The following is a 17858-nucleotide window of genomic DNA, read 5'->3' on the forward strand; positions in this document are numbered from 1 at the left end:
AAAAAAAAAAAGTTGAGGCAGTGCGCTCGGTGGTCCCGTGGATCTGTCTCTTGCTTCCACAGTGTTTGGACAGAACAGACCCAGACACACCCTTTCCTCCAGCCCCCGACCACCCTCCAACCTTTTTTTCCTGTTGTAACCTTCAGACCTGATCACTCAGCTATCCTTGGCCTCCGGACCAGCCAACACCATTTTCTGAGCTTAGCTCCTTATTATCCATCAACCATGAGCTCCCAGATTCATCAGAATGATTCCATCCAGGTGGAGGCCGCCATCAACCGCCTGGTCAACATGCATCTGCGGGCCTCCTGCACCCACCTCTCTGGGCTCCTATTTCCACCGCAGTGATGTGGTTCTGGAGGGCCTGGGACACTTTTTCTGCGAATTTGATACAGGCTGGGACCCGGGCTCTGGGACCCTTTGCTGCAGTGCTGGCACCTGGACAAACGTCTCCTCGAGCAACAAAATACGAAGAAACTACAAGGGACTAAAAATAACCGCGTGCGTGTGCAGTTGGGACAAGTTGTGAAGATATAAAAAGACCGAAACCCAACTGCCACTTCTGAAGAGCTGGGAGCAAAAACAGGGTGTTGGGAGCAAAAGCAGGGTACTGTGCACGATCCCTGCACACGGCACCACCAAGTGGTGGGCATATCACCTAAGCCGCCCCTACAGCCGGACCTCTGGACCCTCCCCTACCCTCACTCCATTTAAGGCTCCCCCTCAGGGAGGGGGAGCGAGCAGGGTAGCCTGTTAGCAGTTTTCCCTCCCTCGTGCTGCAGCACAAATACCAATAAAGCCTTGCCTGAATTTCTTGTCTGGCATCTTATCAACCTCTATTGATTAAAAAGTCTGAGAACCCAGGTCGGTAACAAATTAGCCAAGGAGAAGCACGAGAGCGCCCAGCATCTCTTGAAGATGCAAAACCAACCTTCCAGTCGTGCCCTCTTCCAGGACGCGCAGAAGCCGTCCCAAAAGGAGTGGAATAAAACCCAGGACGCTATGGAAGCCGCCATTCTCATGGAGAAGAACCTGAACCAGGCCCTTTTGGATCCGCATGCCCTGGGCTGGGCCCGCACAGACCCCCACCTCTGTGACTTCCTGGAGAGCCGCTTCCTAGATGAGCAGGTGAAACTCATCCAGAAGATGGCAACCACCTGACCAACCTCCGCAGGCCGGCTGGTCCCCAGGCGGGGCTGGGCAAGTCCCTTGTGGAAAGGCTCGCCCTCCAGCACGAGTAGGAGCGTCCAGAGGCCAGCGGTTTTGAGGAGCCCCTCTGGCGCCAGGGCGTCTGACTGAAGCCCCGCTCTGCAGCCACTAGGCAGCTTGTTAACTACTCTGGAGCTCTCTCCCACGCCTTGGACCAAATGGAAACAATAAAGCTTTGCAGCAAAACGAAAAACAACTTGAATGTTTACATCGTGCTGTAAATGTTTCATACCTTTTATATTCCCAGCCTCCTCCCACCAGATGGTTAAGTTCCAGGCAGGGCCTCAGACAGCTGTTGAATATATTGTGGATAAACTGCTTGGGCAATTTCAAAAAAATCACAGACACTTAAAAGTTTTTAAAAATCCTACTCAGCAATAAAACACACTCAACAACATGGATGAACCTTATGAAAGAAGCCAGCAACCACTGAGTACATACTATATGATTCCATTTATAAAGTTCTAGAACAGCTAAAACTAGAAATCTGAACAGTGGTTTCCTGGGGCAGTGGGGGGCAGGCATTGAGGGGGAAGGGGTACAAGGGAACTCTCACAGGTGATGGAAATGTCCTATATGCTAACCGGAATGGCAGTTATACAGGTGTACATTTGTCAAAATTCATCAAACTGTACACTTAAAATCAGTGCATGTTGTATACAGATTATATCTCAATTTAAAAATGTGAATACCTCTGGTAAAAAATAAAATTAAAAAAAAGGGCTTCCCTGGTGGCGCAGTGGTTGAGAGTCCGCCTGCCGATGCAAGGGACATGGGTTCGTGCCCCGGTCCGGGAAGATCCCACATGCCGCGGAGCGGCTGGGCCCGTGAGCCATGGTCGCTGGGCCTGTGTGTCCGGAGCCTGTGCTCCGCAACGGGAGAGGCCACAACAGTGAGAGGCCCGCGTACCGCAAAAAAAAAAAAAAAAAAAAAAAATATTTAATAAAGAAAGCCTCCTAGTTCTTTAATAGGAAATGCAAGGCTTTCCGTGGTCTGGTTTCTGCGTGCCACTCCAAACTCACTTCCAGAAACTTGCTCCACTGCCTTCCCCAAACTGCCCCGCTAAGCCCATCCCCACAAACCCTGGGCTCCAGTCTTATTGAACTGCTGGCATTTCCCCAAATACACCGTGTCCATCCATGCGTCTGTGCCCTCCCTTCCTGAAACTCCTTCCCCCTGCCTGAACCTCCTTACCCCTTCCTGACAGCTGGGCACCTACTGATTTTGCAAAACTTCGGAAAGTTGAGTTGCCAATGGGCACTAGAGATCTTTTTGGGTGATGGAGCCATTCTAAAACTGGGTTGTGGTGATAACTGCACAACTCTGTAAACTGACTGACATTCATTGAATTATACACTTAAAACAAGAGGCTTTTATAGTATGTTAGATAAACCCCAATCAAGTTATTTAAAAAAAAAATCACAACATATGTAAATCAAACCACCATGCTGTATGCTTTTAAACTTACGAAGTGGTGTCTGTATGTCAATTTCTCAATAAAATCGGAAAAGAAAACAAAAACTTAGCTCAAAGATAACCCCTCTGTGAAGATCTTCCTATCCCCTCCCAAATCCCCAAACCAAACACCTCTTTTCTCTGTCACAGCCCGCTGTACTCTGTACCTACTCCTGTTAAAGGCCTCCACGCTTCAGTGCACTTTTTTCTCTAAATGTCTTTCTCTCCTCAGACTCCGAAGTCCCTGCGGGCACTGCCTGAACCAAGCTTTTGTCACCCATGCCTAACACCACACCTGGCACCTAAAGCAACTTAATTGCTGCTTATTGGATAAACGTGTTGCCTTTTAACGTCATAATTCCTTGTACTACTGCAAAATTAAGCCTAAGAGTTGGGTCCTAGTTAAAACTGGATGTTTACTTATTTTGACAGGTGTGGCTTTGGCTCTCTCGAACTCATGAGTATTGCTGGTAGAAACACAACAAAGCATACCCACAGTGTGCTTAGTTGTGATTCTTGCCCTTGGATTTGCACTTCACCCCATCTGGACTCCCCCTACTCCTACCTGCACTAAAAATACCCAGTTCATTTACATGGACTTAAAAGCCCGTCAAGAACAGAATTTGGAGAACACCATCCAGTCTCACCAACTTGAATTCGTTGGCCCACAGTTTGGTTAGCAGTAGCCCTGCAGGCTTCAGAGTTTCTTAGAAACCATACTACGTTCTGATTCTTAGCTTTCTTGTCCTAATGAGGTCATCCTAATCTCACTGAAAACCCTTGAAAGGAGTGTTGGCCCCAAGTCTTCCCCAGGCAGCAGGCACTGTTTCTGGATCGTGTGAGATATTACAGGCAAGTGAGGAGAGCACTGGATTTTAGGTCAATGGCCCTGAGCACAAGCCCAGCCCCACCCATCGCTACGCATGTGACCCAAGGGAGCCAACCGTTCTAAGGTGCAGCTTCTGCTTCTGCAAAAGCGGGTTTAATAACAACTGCCCGTTTCAACTTACCGAGTAACCCTGCACATCAAGAGAGGCAGCGTAGGAGAATGTGCTCTTTAGTTTAAAATGCTCCACGGGTCCAGAGTTGCTAATCACTGCCTTCCTTGCTGGTTTTCTTTTGCACTTTGCCCTTATGTGTCATTAGTCCACTGGGACCTGCAAATTATCCCGCAGGTGCTGTAGAACAAAGAACCACTTGATCCCCTTCAATCCAACTGGAAAAATGTACACGGAGTAAAGTCTGTATAAAGGGCTTCCCCAAGTGTCTCGAATGACCTTTCTCTAACAGCTGATCAGAGTAGTTTGATTTAAAATAAAGTGTGTTATTGCTAGGTCAGCACAAAATCTAAGGAATGACATTTCTTCTCGTTTATACTTTTCCTGTATTTTTTTCCAATTTTCCACAAAGAACAGATATTGCTATTACATTTAGGGAAAAGTGTTGTTTTTAAAAAAAGAAAAAACTTTAATTCTGTTTCTATTTTGGACCAACCATATATAGCTAATACTTTCAAAATACTTACTTAGTAGGAGGCCCTATTAGAAGAACTTTGTATATATTATCCTCTTGAGAACTCTATGAGGTAGGTGTTATTATTTCACTCCATTTCACAGATGAGGAAACAGAGGCACAAATGTGAAGCAATCTACCCAGGGTCACACGACTAGTAAGCGATGGAACTGGGATTTGAGCCCCAGCACTTGGGGGTCGGAGTTCATGCTTTTGACTAGTATTCCAGGGGGATACTAGTATTACCATCTACCGTGGCTCTAAGAGTCCAATTACACAAGCAGGCTCTCTCAGAAGAAATCAGTGGTTTACTAGACTATGGAATCCTGAAGGCAAAAACAATGTCTTATTCATCTGTGTTTCTGAATGTCTTATTCATCTGTGTTTCTGTACAGCTTTTGCTGCATAACACACCCCAAAACTTAAGTACTTAAAAACCACAACCATCAATTTCACTCACAATTCTATGGGTTGGCATTTGGGCCGGGCCTTTCTTTGCTGGTCTTCCACATGCTTAGCTGAGCCATGTCAATTAACTGCTGCTCTGCTAGACGTCCCTGCTTCTGGAAGTCGGCTGGCTGTCAGATGGGGCAATAGAAGCCCCCGGTCACAGGTCTCTGATCATCCAGCAGTCTAGTCTAGGCTTCCTCACATGGCAGCGGTGGCAGAGCCCCAAGAGCCTCAAGAGTGGATAATCCCCAGTGAGCAAGAGCTTTTCAGGTCTCTGCTTACATCACATTTGCTATTGACCTACTGGCCAAAGCAAATCACACGGCCAAGCCCTGAGTCAGTGTGGGAGGGGCCCACCCAAAGGCATGGATGCAGAGGGGTACATAATCTGTGGCCATTTACGCAATCTCCCAACATCTCCATAACCAAACACAGAACTTAGTAAAGAGTAGGCACAAAATAAATGCTTATTGAACTGAATGCTATCTCCCCTTCATGAAAAACCAAAACAAGACCAAACATCTCTTCCCTCTCTACATGAAGGACGCCATATTAAACAGATGGAAAAGGCTGACTGACACCTCCTCACAAAGGAGCACCTCACCCTGGGGGATGGAGCCTACCACGTGATGGTTACCTCCCAACACAGGGTCTTCTCAGCTCTTGGGGTGAGGGGTGTGTTCTTACTGGGGGCTGCTTCCCTAGAGCTCTTAGAATCTCAGGCCTTGCTCTTGTCAATGGTTCCATCAAGCTTCCCAAGGGACCTTCCCTTCTCCCACAGCTTCTGTGGGGTCCCTCAGGGACACCTCTCTAAAGCTGCTCCAATTAGCATTGCTGCTCGCCCTCTAGCGGTTCCCTCAAGTTCTGCAATCCTTTGAAGAAAAGTGCTCAAAGCTTTCTACAAGGGCACCAGAAGAAACGATTGTGTGTTTTAGGTCAGTACTTTCCAATAGGGGGCAATATTTCCCCCATGGGATATCTGGCAGTGTCTAGACTTTTTTGGTTATCACCACTGGAGGAAGGGTGCTGGCATCTAGTGGGTAGAGGCCAGGGATGCGCTCAACATCCTATAATGCACAGGACAGTTCCCACAGCAAAGAATGATCCAGTTCAAAATGTCAATACCCATGTTTGAGGAACCCTGCCTAAGTTCAGAGGCAGCCCTTCTTCATCCTAAGGATGCACCCACTGCCCCACCTGGGGTTGTTACATGACTGGATCTATCACCCCCTCTGAGAAGAATCGCTCTCTAGGCAATAATGCTAAATTTTCTCTCTGCAACTTAAATCTCAGGAATGGTTCACGGGGCACCCCATAATTCCCCAGGTTAGACCAACCAACTAAGCTCTAAATGGGAGCTTGCTTACATGCAAGATGGTCTTATTGTCTCTTCCTATTATCTATGCTCAATCCTACTGATTCTGGGAGCAATTTTCTCAAAAAAAAGAGGAGTGCTTAAAGGTTTTTATCGTGAGCCAGTTAATAGCCTCAGGAAAGAAAAGTGGCTTCCTATGGAGACGAGCATTGTGGGACTTCTGTGTGAACCACCCAAACCCTTTGATAAAATGCACATGAGTTGCAAGGAATAGATGACAGGCATTCAGTTTTAACAAAATGACACTTGTTCCATGCAGGAAGAGAATTTCTTACTGTCAGAGAGAACACCAAGATCCGAGGGAATAAAGCTACACAGATACTGATTGCTATGGCAGCTCCACGTACAAAAGCTCCAGGAAATGAAAGCCTTGATTCTAGTAGCCCATCTCACTGTGGCATTTTAGCAATGCTAATTAGAAGAGAGGAGCTGACATTTCCCTAGCATGAAAGATAAACTAAAATTTACCCAGGAAATTTACTTCTGAAGTTTTCACAGAAGAATTCTAAAGGTGCTTTTTATTAACCCTGGACTTTATTCCTTGCCTGTTCACTTTCTTAGACTCCGGTATGCTAGTAGCTAGGACCATCTGCCTCACTCATTCCCTGGAGCTCCTCAGTCAAGAGTGAGGCAGGGATGGGACCTCCCTGGTTGTCCAGTGGTTAAGACTCCATGCTTCCAATGCAGGGGGCGTGGGTTCCATCCCTGGTCAGGGAACTAAGATCCCACGTGCCGTGCAGGATGGCCAATAAATAAATAAATAAAAATTAAAATGTAATATTTTTTAAAAATAATTTTTAAAAATTAAAAAAAAGGGCTTCCCTGGTGGTGCAGTGGTTGGGAGTCCGCCTGCCGATGCAGGGGACACGGGTTCGTGCCCCGGTCCGGGAAGATCCCACATGCTGCAGAGTGGCTGGGCCCGTGAGCCATGGTCGCTGAGCCTGTGCGTCTGGAGCCTGTGCTCCGCAACGGGAGAGGCCACGGCAGTGAGAGGCCTGCATACCGCAAAAAAAAAAAAAAAAAAAAAAAAAATTAAATTAAAAAAAAGAGTGAGGCAGAGAGAGGAAGAAGGCAGTGAGGGTCCATGGCTCCAGCTACTCTTTGTTTTACTTAAAACCCTTCCTTTCTTCACTTCTTCCCAGGTCCTGAGGCTTCTGAACACTCTCCTCCCCCTGCCCTCCATCTCCATCTCCTCTTTTCTTCCTCCTGTTTCCTTCACCCCCGCCTCTAGACCCCAGAGCCCCTGGAGGGCAGATGGGGACTAACAAGAATCCCAGGCATGGGGTAGAGATATGGCCAGTGCTGGGGCGAAGGCACATCGCTCCTTCCACACCCCACAGGGTTTGCGGTGTGGCTCAAAATAGGATTTGGAACAAAAGGTCCTCTACCCTGGTCATTCTCCTGATACAAGGCCAGTTCTGGGATTTAGACTCATCCAAGGAAGAGCCAGGAGTCCATCCCCAGCCCCCTGCATTGTGAACCCAGCTTCCTATGTGGGCCTCATCCTCTAGCATCCTCTAAGCTAGCTGCTACCTGTGACTGCCTAGACTTCTCCAGGTAAGCCGTGGAGTAGCAGGAAAGTGTGCCCAGGAGTTTCTCAAGCAAAGTTCCCCTTTGGGTTCCTGATTAGGATCCCACTGCTACTGGTTCTTATGCCAAAGTCCTCTCACTTCAGAGGAGAAACTCTAAGGAACTGTGAGGCTGGACTCTCCATCCAGGCCGGGAACCACTTTTGGCTGAATGCCATTAATTTCCATTCTGTCACAGTGCAGTCAGAATCTGTGTCGAGTGGCATTATGGAGTGTAAAGCACAGAGACAGCTGACATGCTGGGACAAAAGGGTGGCCCAAATGTACATTGAAAAAAACATGAGCTTCTGAGTCATAAGGTTCTTTATTAAGTGCCTATTCTGTACTAGACACTGCACTAAGCACTTTATATATTTTTTCCCACAGGCTGTGTGACTTTGGGCAAGGTGGTTAACTTCTCTGTTTCTGTTTGCATCGTCAGACAGAAATAGCTACCTTGCAGAGTTGTTTTGAGGACTACTTGAAACAGCATGTGGAAAGTTCCTGGCATGTGGTAGCTATCTTAGTCAGCTCAAGCTGCCATAACAAAATACCATGGACGGAGTGACTTAAATAACAGAAATTAATTTTCTCACAGTTCTGGAAACGTGAAGTCCAGTACTGGCTGATTTGGTTCCTGGTGAGAGCTCTCTTCTTGAGTTGCAGGTAGTCAACTCCTCACTATGTCCTCACATGGCCTTTCTTCAGTGCATGTGTGCAGAGAGGGAGAGAGAGAGCTCTCTCTCTCTCTTTCTTCCTCTTCTTATAAAGCCACTAATCCTATCATGAGGGCCCCACCCTCATAATCTAATGTAACCCTAATCACCTCACAATGACCCCATCTCTACATACCATCACTTTGGGGGTTAGGGCTTCAACATATGAATTTTGGGGAGACACAAACATTCAGTACCTAACAGTAAGCAGTAGGCATTAAGTAAGTGGTAGCTGTTATTACCACTAAATTATTATTAACAAAACAGCTATTGACACTCAGGAAACAGCTACAATGACACATCTTTGTCTAAAACAAAGGAAATCTGTCTTGAGCACCCACTCACCTAACTTGGTACTGGCAGAAAGTAACGCATCACTTTCTTAGTGCCCTTTCTCAGGCTCCCAGTGCTGGAGCAGAACCAAGCTATTTCTCCTTGCTGAATCTTGAGGTTTCTGGTGAAGCAGGGTCCCTCATCACTGGTTGAGCACCATTGATCTGGGCAGGCTGCAGCTGTGCCATGATCACTTCCACCATCTACTGTGCATTAACCATGATCATTTCCACCATCTACAGCGCATTCTCTGTGGTCCTCCCACATCTAAAGTGCTATATTCCTATGTGTTCTGATTTTTTCCAGTTGTGGAACTTGCAATCCTGGTTGCTTTTCCTTATTCTGAGGATCCACAGCACCCAGGATTAAGCTTCTCCCCTCCTGGTTGATTTCCAAAACACACAAATAGCTCATACAACTCAATTTAAAAAAAAAAATCAAAAAATGGGCAGAAGACCTAAATAGACTTTTCTCCAAAAAAGACATACAGATGGCCAACAGGCATGTGAAAAGATGCTCAATATCAGTAATTATTAGAGAATGCAAAGCAAAAGTACAATGAGGTATCACCTCACACCAGTCAGAAGGGCTATCATAAAAAATTCTACAAATAATAAATGCTAGAGAGGGTGTGGAATAAAGGGAACCCTCCTACACTGTTGGTGGAAATGTAAATTGGTGCAAACACTATGGAAGACAGTATGGAGGCTTCTCCAAAAACTAAAAATAGAGCTACCATATGATCCAGCAATTCCACTCCTGGGTATATATCCAGAAAAGATGAAAACTCTAATTTGAAAAGATGCATACACCCCAATGTTCATAGCGGCACTATTTACAATAGCCAAGACATGGAAGCAACCTAAGTGTCCAACAGATGAATGGGTAAAGAAGATGTTGTATATATATATACAATGGAACATTACTCAGCCATAAAAAAGAATGAAATATCGTCATTTGCAGCAACATGGGATGGACGTAGAGAATGTCATACTAAGTGAAGGAAGCCAGACAAAGACAAATATTATATGATGTCACTTATATGTGGAATCTAAAAAATAATACAAATGAATCTATGTACAAACCAGGAACAGACATAGAAAACAAACTTATGGTTACCAAAGGGGAAAGGGAGAGGGGGAAGAATAAACTAGGAGTATCCTAATTATTTAACAGATACACACTACTATATATAAAGTAGATAAGCAACAAGGATTTACTGTATAGCACAGGGAACAATGTTTAACATCTTGTAATAACCTATAATGGGAAAGAATCTGAATATACTGAATATATATAACTGAATCATTTTGCTGTACACCTGAAACTAGCACAATATTGTAAAGCAACTACACCTCAATAAAAAAGAGCAAAAAAGATGTACAAGTGGGGAAGAGCAAAAAACAAAAGCAAAACAAAAAAGATTCTCCCCTCTTTAAACCTCTAAGCAGAAGTCTCCACCCTCCACGTCCTTACATTCTTTGATAGTCCAACCCAGCTGTAGGTTGTCTGCAGGGCAGCTTTCACACATCGCAGTAAATTCTTCCTTTTCCATCCTGAGAAGGGTGAAAAGTATGTTTATTTCTATCTTGGTGAATCTTCAAGCAAATAAGTCAAAAATTAATTTCTCAATTATTTTCTATATGATTTTCAAAAGGACATTTGATGATGGCGAGATAAGATGCTACAAAATTTCAACAAATTCAGTTAAAGGGGAACTAAGCATCCTCATTTGTTTTCATGGATATGGAATATGGACTTTCCTAAGTTCTTAGAGGCCATTTAATCAATACTCTCAGATGAAATATTAAATTCTCTCTGTCAGTTACACCTTTTTCCCCACCAAATGCAAGCAGAATGTCTGATGAAAAGAACATCAAGCTAGACCTCAAAAAATCTGGGCTCTGGACCAACTCAGTCTCTATTGGGGGTTTCAGCTTCCTCATCTTTAAGGTTCCTTTCATCATGAGCATTCTGCGTTGCTTTAAGAAAATTTCCTGAACTCCAAAGTGGTTACATTTAAACATGGCGTTCTGGGCTTCCCTGGTGGTGCAGTCCGCCTGCCGATGCAGGGGACACGGGTTCGTGCCCCGATCCGGGAGGATCCCACATGCCGCAGAGCTGCTGGGCCCGTGAGCCATGACTGCTGGGCCTGCACGACCGGAGCCTGTGCTCCGAAGCAGGAGAGGCCACAGCGCTGAGAGGCCCATGTACCCCCCCCAAAAAAAACCCAAAAAACCCCCCAAAAAAACCCATGGCATTCTGTTCTACAGGGAGCCCCCTTGCCAAATGTCCACTGTATTTCAAAGAGCAGAGAGAACCATCACTAACCATTTAATCCAGCAAACACTGATAGAGTGCCAACAGAATTCTTGATAGGTTCAAATATTTCAAAATTCCCTGAGCACCCACTGGCTTGAACCCTTAACCAAGCTTATGTGAAATACACTCCTCTGATTTACCATTGCATTCTTAGGCATTGGTCTTCTGATGTTGAACCACAGTGGAAAAGGGATAAAATTTCAATACAGAGAGACTAAAGTTTACTGTCTTTGAGGCAAATATTGCCCCCTGTTTTATCACCCAAACATAATATATAATCTTTGGGCTGAAAAGTGAAAAAGGGGCACAAAACTGAAGGCTATATGGTGGAAATGTGATCTGTGCATTCTGATATAGAAGACGGTATCTGGCATAAATCCTCTCATGCCTCTCCTACAGCGTGCAAGAATCTAGGGAACAGAAGAGTGTGATACTTCAGACTCCCATTTATCTTATGTGGAAAACAGGGGTAAAATTGTGGGTCTCAAAAGGAAGTTGTCAAAATGAAAATATATTCAAATCAAAAAGATTTATTGAGCATCTAGCCTGTGTCCCATGCCATGCAGGGCCAAGAGGAAACAGATCGCAGCCTCTGTTCTCTCGACACAAGCAGGACTGAGCAAATCTTTGCAGGTGCCATGAAGGATGCATCTGCACCAAACAATTCGTGAAAATTTTACTGATTGTCTCCAGAGGAAATCAATAAGGAATTTCCATTGCATAGCACACAATATTGTCCTAAAAAATATTGATTTTTTTTATTCCTATAAATAACTCTTCCCACGTCTCTTCTCTGAGCCATGTAATTCCACGGTCTCCTTCCTCCATCTTGGACACCACAACCCACCCTACTTGTGTGAAGATTTTAGCCCTGTCCTGGCTTCTCTCTTCAGTCTCATGTATCCCACCCAACAGTGGGATCATAAGCTTCTTGAAGTGGTTTATACTGAAGTAGCAAAACCAAAAGCACTTTTATAAAAAATCTTCCATTCTCTCCATAACAGCAGGCTGGGGGTGGGTGGGTGTGAAGAGCCGGAGACACCCCGGATGCCTTACCCTTAGTAAAATGGCTTTTCCATGTCTGAGGAATACTAACTGTTGAGTGGGAGTACACAAGACTGGAGAAAGATGCTGGGACAGCAGAAGAAAGGAGAGGAATGGAGGAAGGGGAGTAGCCTGGAGCCATAAGTGGGGTGGCTGGTAGCGTCTGGGCTGAAGCTGGGGAATTGAATGGCTGAGAGGACAGACTTGGCACGAGATATTAATAGAGAGTTTTTGAGAGACGGAAGTGTGTTGTACAATGTACACAAAGCCCCGGCATAGAGTGCGGATTTTACACAGAAGGAGGGGCAGCAGAAGTAAGGACAAGTGCCTAAGTGTGAAGCGTGAGGGCTTACACGCAGGTGGTAGCAGGGAATATTCTGAAATCAGAATAAAAAATATTTTGTCTAAATTTTTATTTCTTTTTTAGCATGGCTAGATAACAATTCGTAAATGTCTCCCACCTTAGAATGACCCTCTCATCCCCCTCTCTCAATCGTCTTTGCATCTTTCAAGACTCGGATCAATTTCCATTCCGCCCACGAAGCCTCCTCCGATTTTCTGGCCACAGCAACTCTTTCCTTCTCTCAACTTAACAGGTACAATTTGTATTGTTGAGCTGCTTTCTTTGGGTTCTCCGTCTCCTGCCATCTGTCCAATTTATTATTATCTAAGTAATCCTTAACCACAGTTTTCGTCATCATACCTCTACTCAAAAAACCTCACTGGCTTCTTTCTGCCAACAGGACATTAAAAATTGAAGGAAATCAGCCACTTATGATCACAAGCAACATATTCTACAGACACAGGCTCAGTACCTCTCATGTGAAAGCATTTTCGCAGGGCTTGAGTGAAAGTGGCAATCTGTCATAATTCATTCCTTTTCCGTACTATTTTATAGCTTGTGATCCTGCCCTGCTCATCTACGTGCCAATTCAATACAGCTTCCAAACATTCAGAGCCAGAGGGGACAAAACTTAAGGCAATACCTTAATGTTTTTCAAAGCCTAGCATAACTTATCAAAGACGTATCCACTGTATCATCCCCAGAAACATGCAAATGTTATTAAAAGGATTCTAAACCCCCTTTGGAAGGAATCGTTCTGAAACTTCCATTGTTATGCCGTTGTAATGCTATTTAAATATTCCCAAACCTGTTGCCCAAATCCAGTCACGTGCTCCTCACTAGACAGTTTTCCTAAAAGTTTATCCTAACTTCGGGTGAATGTTCAAAGGGTTGGAACCAAAATTACAACTGATTCAAGCGATGTTTTGAACGCTGGCTGTGCATCAGAATCTCCAGTGTTCCCTCCAGGCCAATTAATTCAGGACCTCTGGGGGTGGGCCAGACATCAGTATTCCGACTCTGATATGTGGTCAGGGTTGGAGCCACTGCATTAAAGGGGCTGCCTCTTGCTCTCTCAGCAGAAAAGGGGGCATTCCTAGGTCAGGTGGAGGGGCTTCAGAAGCCATGTCAGTGCACCAGTTCTTGAGAAAGCTGGCAAAAGCGAAGAAGGATGCCAGCTTTGGAGAACCCGGGCACCACGCAGAGGACTGAGGCAGGGACACACCCAAGAGGACCAGGACACCTGCCCGCACAAGAAGGTGGGCAGCCTGGCCACACATGCTGCCTCTTTGAGGAAGCAGCCACATTTCTACAGCGAGCTACATATGCAGAATCTTTCTGGTATTCAAAGCATCACATAGCAGTAAGGAGAACTGGTTAAACTTTCCTACGACACTCTCTTGATTCTAGAGAAAAAAAATCTGTATGATCTGTAATTCTGCAGAGAAACCCTGTTGTCCTCTGACTTAATTTAAACGATTATTAAACCACTTCTTAATAGATTCTGAAGACGGAAAAGACAGAATGGCCATATTTTAACACTGATTTTTGTACCAACCACTCCTCACTTTGGGACCAACTCCCAGACTGAATTTTCAGGGAGATTCAGGGTAAAGATCAATGAACAAACACAACCTCAAATGGTAAAATTGGAACTATTTGTCAGGCTCGCTTTAGCTCAATACTAGAGATGACATAGAAAGCGGGAGACCAGACATGATGCAGCTCTGGTAATTACAAACAACTGCAATCTTCAGATAAAATTGTATTTTAATCCTGATAGGGTAACTTTCTCTTTTTTTTTGACATTTATTTATCTAATTATCTATCTATATATCTTTTTTTTTTTTTTTTTTAACAACATTTAGATTTTACGGCTTCCAGATATTTCCAAAACTTGAATCCAGTTGTTGACAAAGTACAACAGAGCCTTTACGTTCTGGAGAAATATGAATCCTCGGAGTGGCCAATGCTGCACAGGTGACCATTTCTTCCATAATATATAATAAAAACTAGCTGGGTCATGTAAGTCAGTCTCCTGGGCTCCACGACTAAGAGAGAAAAACAAAAACTTGTGGCCCTCCTTGTCCCTAAAACTTGGGGTCCCAAGACCCTCAATCCCTTATTTCTGTCACACTCGTCCAACCACTCAAGCCACATCCCAAACACCCACCATGCTAGCCTGTCCTCTCCCTCAGGCTGGAGTCCATATTCATCCCAGAGTCTCCTGCCCTCAAATTCAACTCCATCCTCCCCAAATGGTGAAACGTTCCTGCTCTCTTCTTCTTAGGAGGTCAGCACTGGGAATTTGAAACAGGGGTGTGCCTCCCCCCGTGGGATCACTTTGTCACCTCCACTCTCATTCTCTTACCCACCAGCCTCAGAGCAAACAAGACATATATGTGTAGATACATGCAAATACATACGTGTATGTATGTATACTCGTGTGTATGGATGTGTATGTGCATCACTGTGATCAGTGAAAGAAAACAGAGGATCCCACACACACACCAGCTTCCTTACTATCTCAACCCACTCCTAGTGTAGCTGTGACAAAGAGTTAAAAGCAATAAGCATGTGTACACAAACCAAACAGGACGCCTCACTCCAGCACCCTGCATCAGCCAGCCAGCCCGCAGTCTTTGAGACCTCAAGACTCCAGAGACCCATAATTCAAACTCTTACAGCCCCAAACACTAGGCTGTCAACTTGCCATTGTATGGAATGTGCAGGATGGCGTATGCATGAAAGGAGTCCCCAACTCGAAAAGCAGGAGACAAGCCCCTCCCTGCCTTCACCGGCCTTGTCGTGCGAGAGACAGACAATCTGTCCACAGCTTTATCCACACTCTGTGACTCTCCTGCTTAGAATCATAGCATTTCCCAATCCAACTGTAAACTTCTGACAATGTTACCTTGGAAATGAATGGTGGGATTAAGAGAGTGATGGGGAATGAAAGGTGACTCCAAAGAGAAGGAGGGAAGGTACTTTCCTAGACTCAGAGAAACTTGGGGCTGGAGGCTCTGGTTGGAGTTTTGTGGCTCATAATGACCTCAGATACGTGGCCATCCAACCTATGATCAATACCTTCTGAAGCAGCCCATTCTATTTTCTGACTGTTCTAATCATCAGACCCATTAAAATAAGTGTCGAGACGGTAAGCTCTACAGAGCATGGATCTTAGCCTGTGTTGTTCACTGATATGCATCCAGTGACTAAACAGTACCCAGCATAGAGCCATCACTTAACAAATACTTGTTAAGTGAATGAATGCCTCCCAGTGGCTCCCCACAGTGATGGCCTGGCACGTATTTAAAGACAACTATTATGTTTGCCACCCCAACAACGTTTTTCTTTTCCAAGTTTAACATCCCTGGTTCGTTGAGCCATTTCTTATAGGGTAGATCACCAGTTCCCCCCAACAAAGATGTATTGGATGCCTGCTGTGTAGTCATCACCAGAGAGAGGTGGGACCCTCAAAGAATTCTAGGTGTTATCTACTCCATTCATCAGAAGCCGACCCTCTCATCCCCCAACGCTGTTCTCATTTGTCCATCAGGACACCAATGAAAGGCTTTGGCAAATGGCCCGCATAAATCCAGGTGAACTGTGGCTACTATTCTGCCCCAATAAAGCTCTTTGGCTGCTTCATCCAACAGAAGGAGGAGGAGGAGGGAGAGGAGGAGGAGGAGGAGGGAGAAACGAGGTTAAACTGGCACTATCTTCATGGCTACATGCAGTGGTTCTCAACCTTGGCTTCATGTTGGAATCACTTGGGAAGCCTTGATAAAAGATGGACTCCTGGGACACCATCTCAGAGATTCTTATTGAATTGGTCTGGGATGAAGGCTCAGCACCAGAATTTTTCAAAGCTCCCCCAAGTGCTTCTTTTGTGTACCCAGGGCTGAGGACCATTGCATTTATCCAAACTCCTGGGGATCAACACATCTCTTTTAAAGAGCTCAAAGTCTTTTTTTTTTTTTTTAAAGCCCATTCAAGGAGCCATCTGGCTCTCCACCCATTTTTAAAAATAAAGTTTAGTTGGACCACAAGCACGCTCATTCATGTACACATTGACTATGGCTGCTTTCACCCTTCAACAGCAGAGTGAAGTAGTTGTGATGGAGACCATGTGGCCGGTAAAACCTAAAGTATTTACTATCTGGCCCTTTAGAGGAAAGTTTGCTAGCCTCTATCTTAAAATCAATGTCAAATTCACCACTGTATAGTTTGAGGAATCTACAGCTTTTCCCTTGAAAAATCAAGGCACCATTATTTGTCTGTTTTTAATACTGGACCTTCCCACCTAGTATGCTCCCAGACCTGCTACTACTTCCCATAATTAAGTAAGAAAAACTGGCAGTATTTTGCCAATATCACCTATCACAACTCTAAAGATGAGAAGCAATAGGTTTTATTCTGTTGTATGAATGTATGTAGTAGAAAACCTAAGGTTGCCGATGACTGCATTGAATAATTCCCATGAGCACAAGGTTATTGACCAGAATGAGTATGCATTTTATAAGTGTTTACATATTTTCTATCTGAGCAGACTGTGCGCAGCCAAGCTTCCTACTCCATTCTCTGAACCCGCAGTCTATTAAAACCTAAGCTTATAATATATGTCACACACCATATTTGATATACAATGTTTACTATTTAGTATATACCATGTGGTATATACTAGGCAAGATCTATCTACGAGGCAGATAGCCCTGTTGTTGCACGGTCTCTTGGGCATTTTTGGATCCCACCCTGTGGATGTTTCTAAAGCTTATGATTAATGATCCATGGGAAATGAGCCCTAAAAATGAACGTGTTTCACTGAAATTTAAGGCATGAAGAATATGCAAGAAGACACTTGTAAGAATATCCACCTCACCCAACTGTCCCTAGATGGTTCCCATATTGCACAATAATCTGAATTTTGATATCATGTAGCACCATCTGCTGGTAGGGCGGCCTGAGCATTTATAAGTAATTATGACACATGCACTTCCGCCCCAGGAGAATTAGAATTAGTGATATTTTCTCTATCCTTTTTAGAGACTTGTTTTCCATGGGACATTGATAAATCCTAAAAATTGCCACAGCCAGAGAAACTGCAATGAGGCCTGGGCCTGCCTCACTCCCAGACTTGCTGTGGTCCTGGGAGCTTGCAGGTTCAGAGGAGGCAGCGCTGAGCTGGGCTGCTGGCAGTCCTCAGAAATTAAGTGTGTAATCATGTCTCCTGTGTGAGAGTCACTCTCGTTTCAGTCAATAAGCCGGTGAAGAAAATGGAATCATTAACCGGAATAGTAAAGTCTGAGAAAGCACTTTAACGCATTTACTATATGAAATGCTTTCACCACTAGAAAGCCCTTTGATGGAAGGGTAGAAAATTGCTGAGAATTTACAAAGGCTGAATGATCTTCAGAGCTACTTCTAAACATTATACCAATTTGATCTGAATCACAAGTAATGAATGGCTGTACAGTGGGCCCCACACACGAATATACACAATTTATTAACGTGTATTTTGACAAGAAGAT

General features: G+C 44.6%; 1 protein-coding gene across 1 annotated transcript; it reads left to right on the forward strand.

Moving 5' to 3' along the window:
* Positions 1-225: 225 nt before the first annotated feature.
* On the forward strand, positions 226-1161 carry LOC307069569 (ferritin light chain-like; the record flags this gene model as incomplete). Its single annotated transcript, XM_079727962.1, has 3 exons — positions 226-344; positions 396-512; positions 852-1161. 3 exons carry the CDS (start codon positions 226-228, stop codon positions 1159-1161), a joined length of 546 nt encoding a protein of 181 aa, XP_079584088.1.
* Positions 1162-17858: the final 16697 nt, after the last annotated feature.

This window comes from Hyperoodon ampullatus, assembly GCF_949752795.1.
Source record: "Hyperoodon ampullatus genome assembly, chromosome: X".
Lineage (NCBI taxonomy): Eukaryota > Metazoa > Chordata > Mammalia > Artiodactyla > Ziphiidae > Hyperoodon > Hyperoodon ampullatus.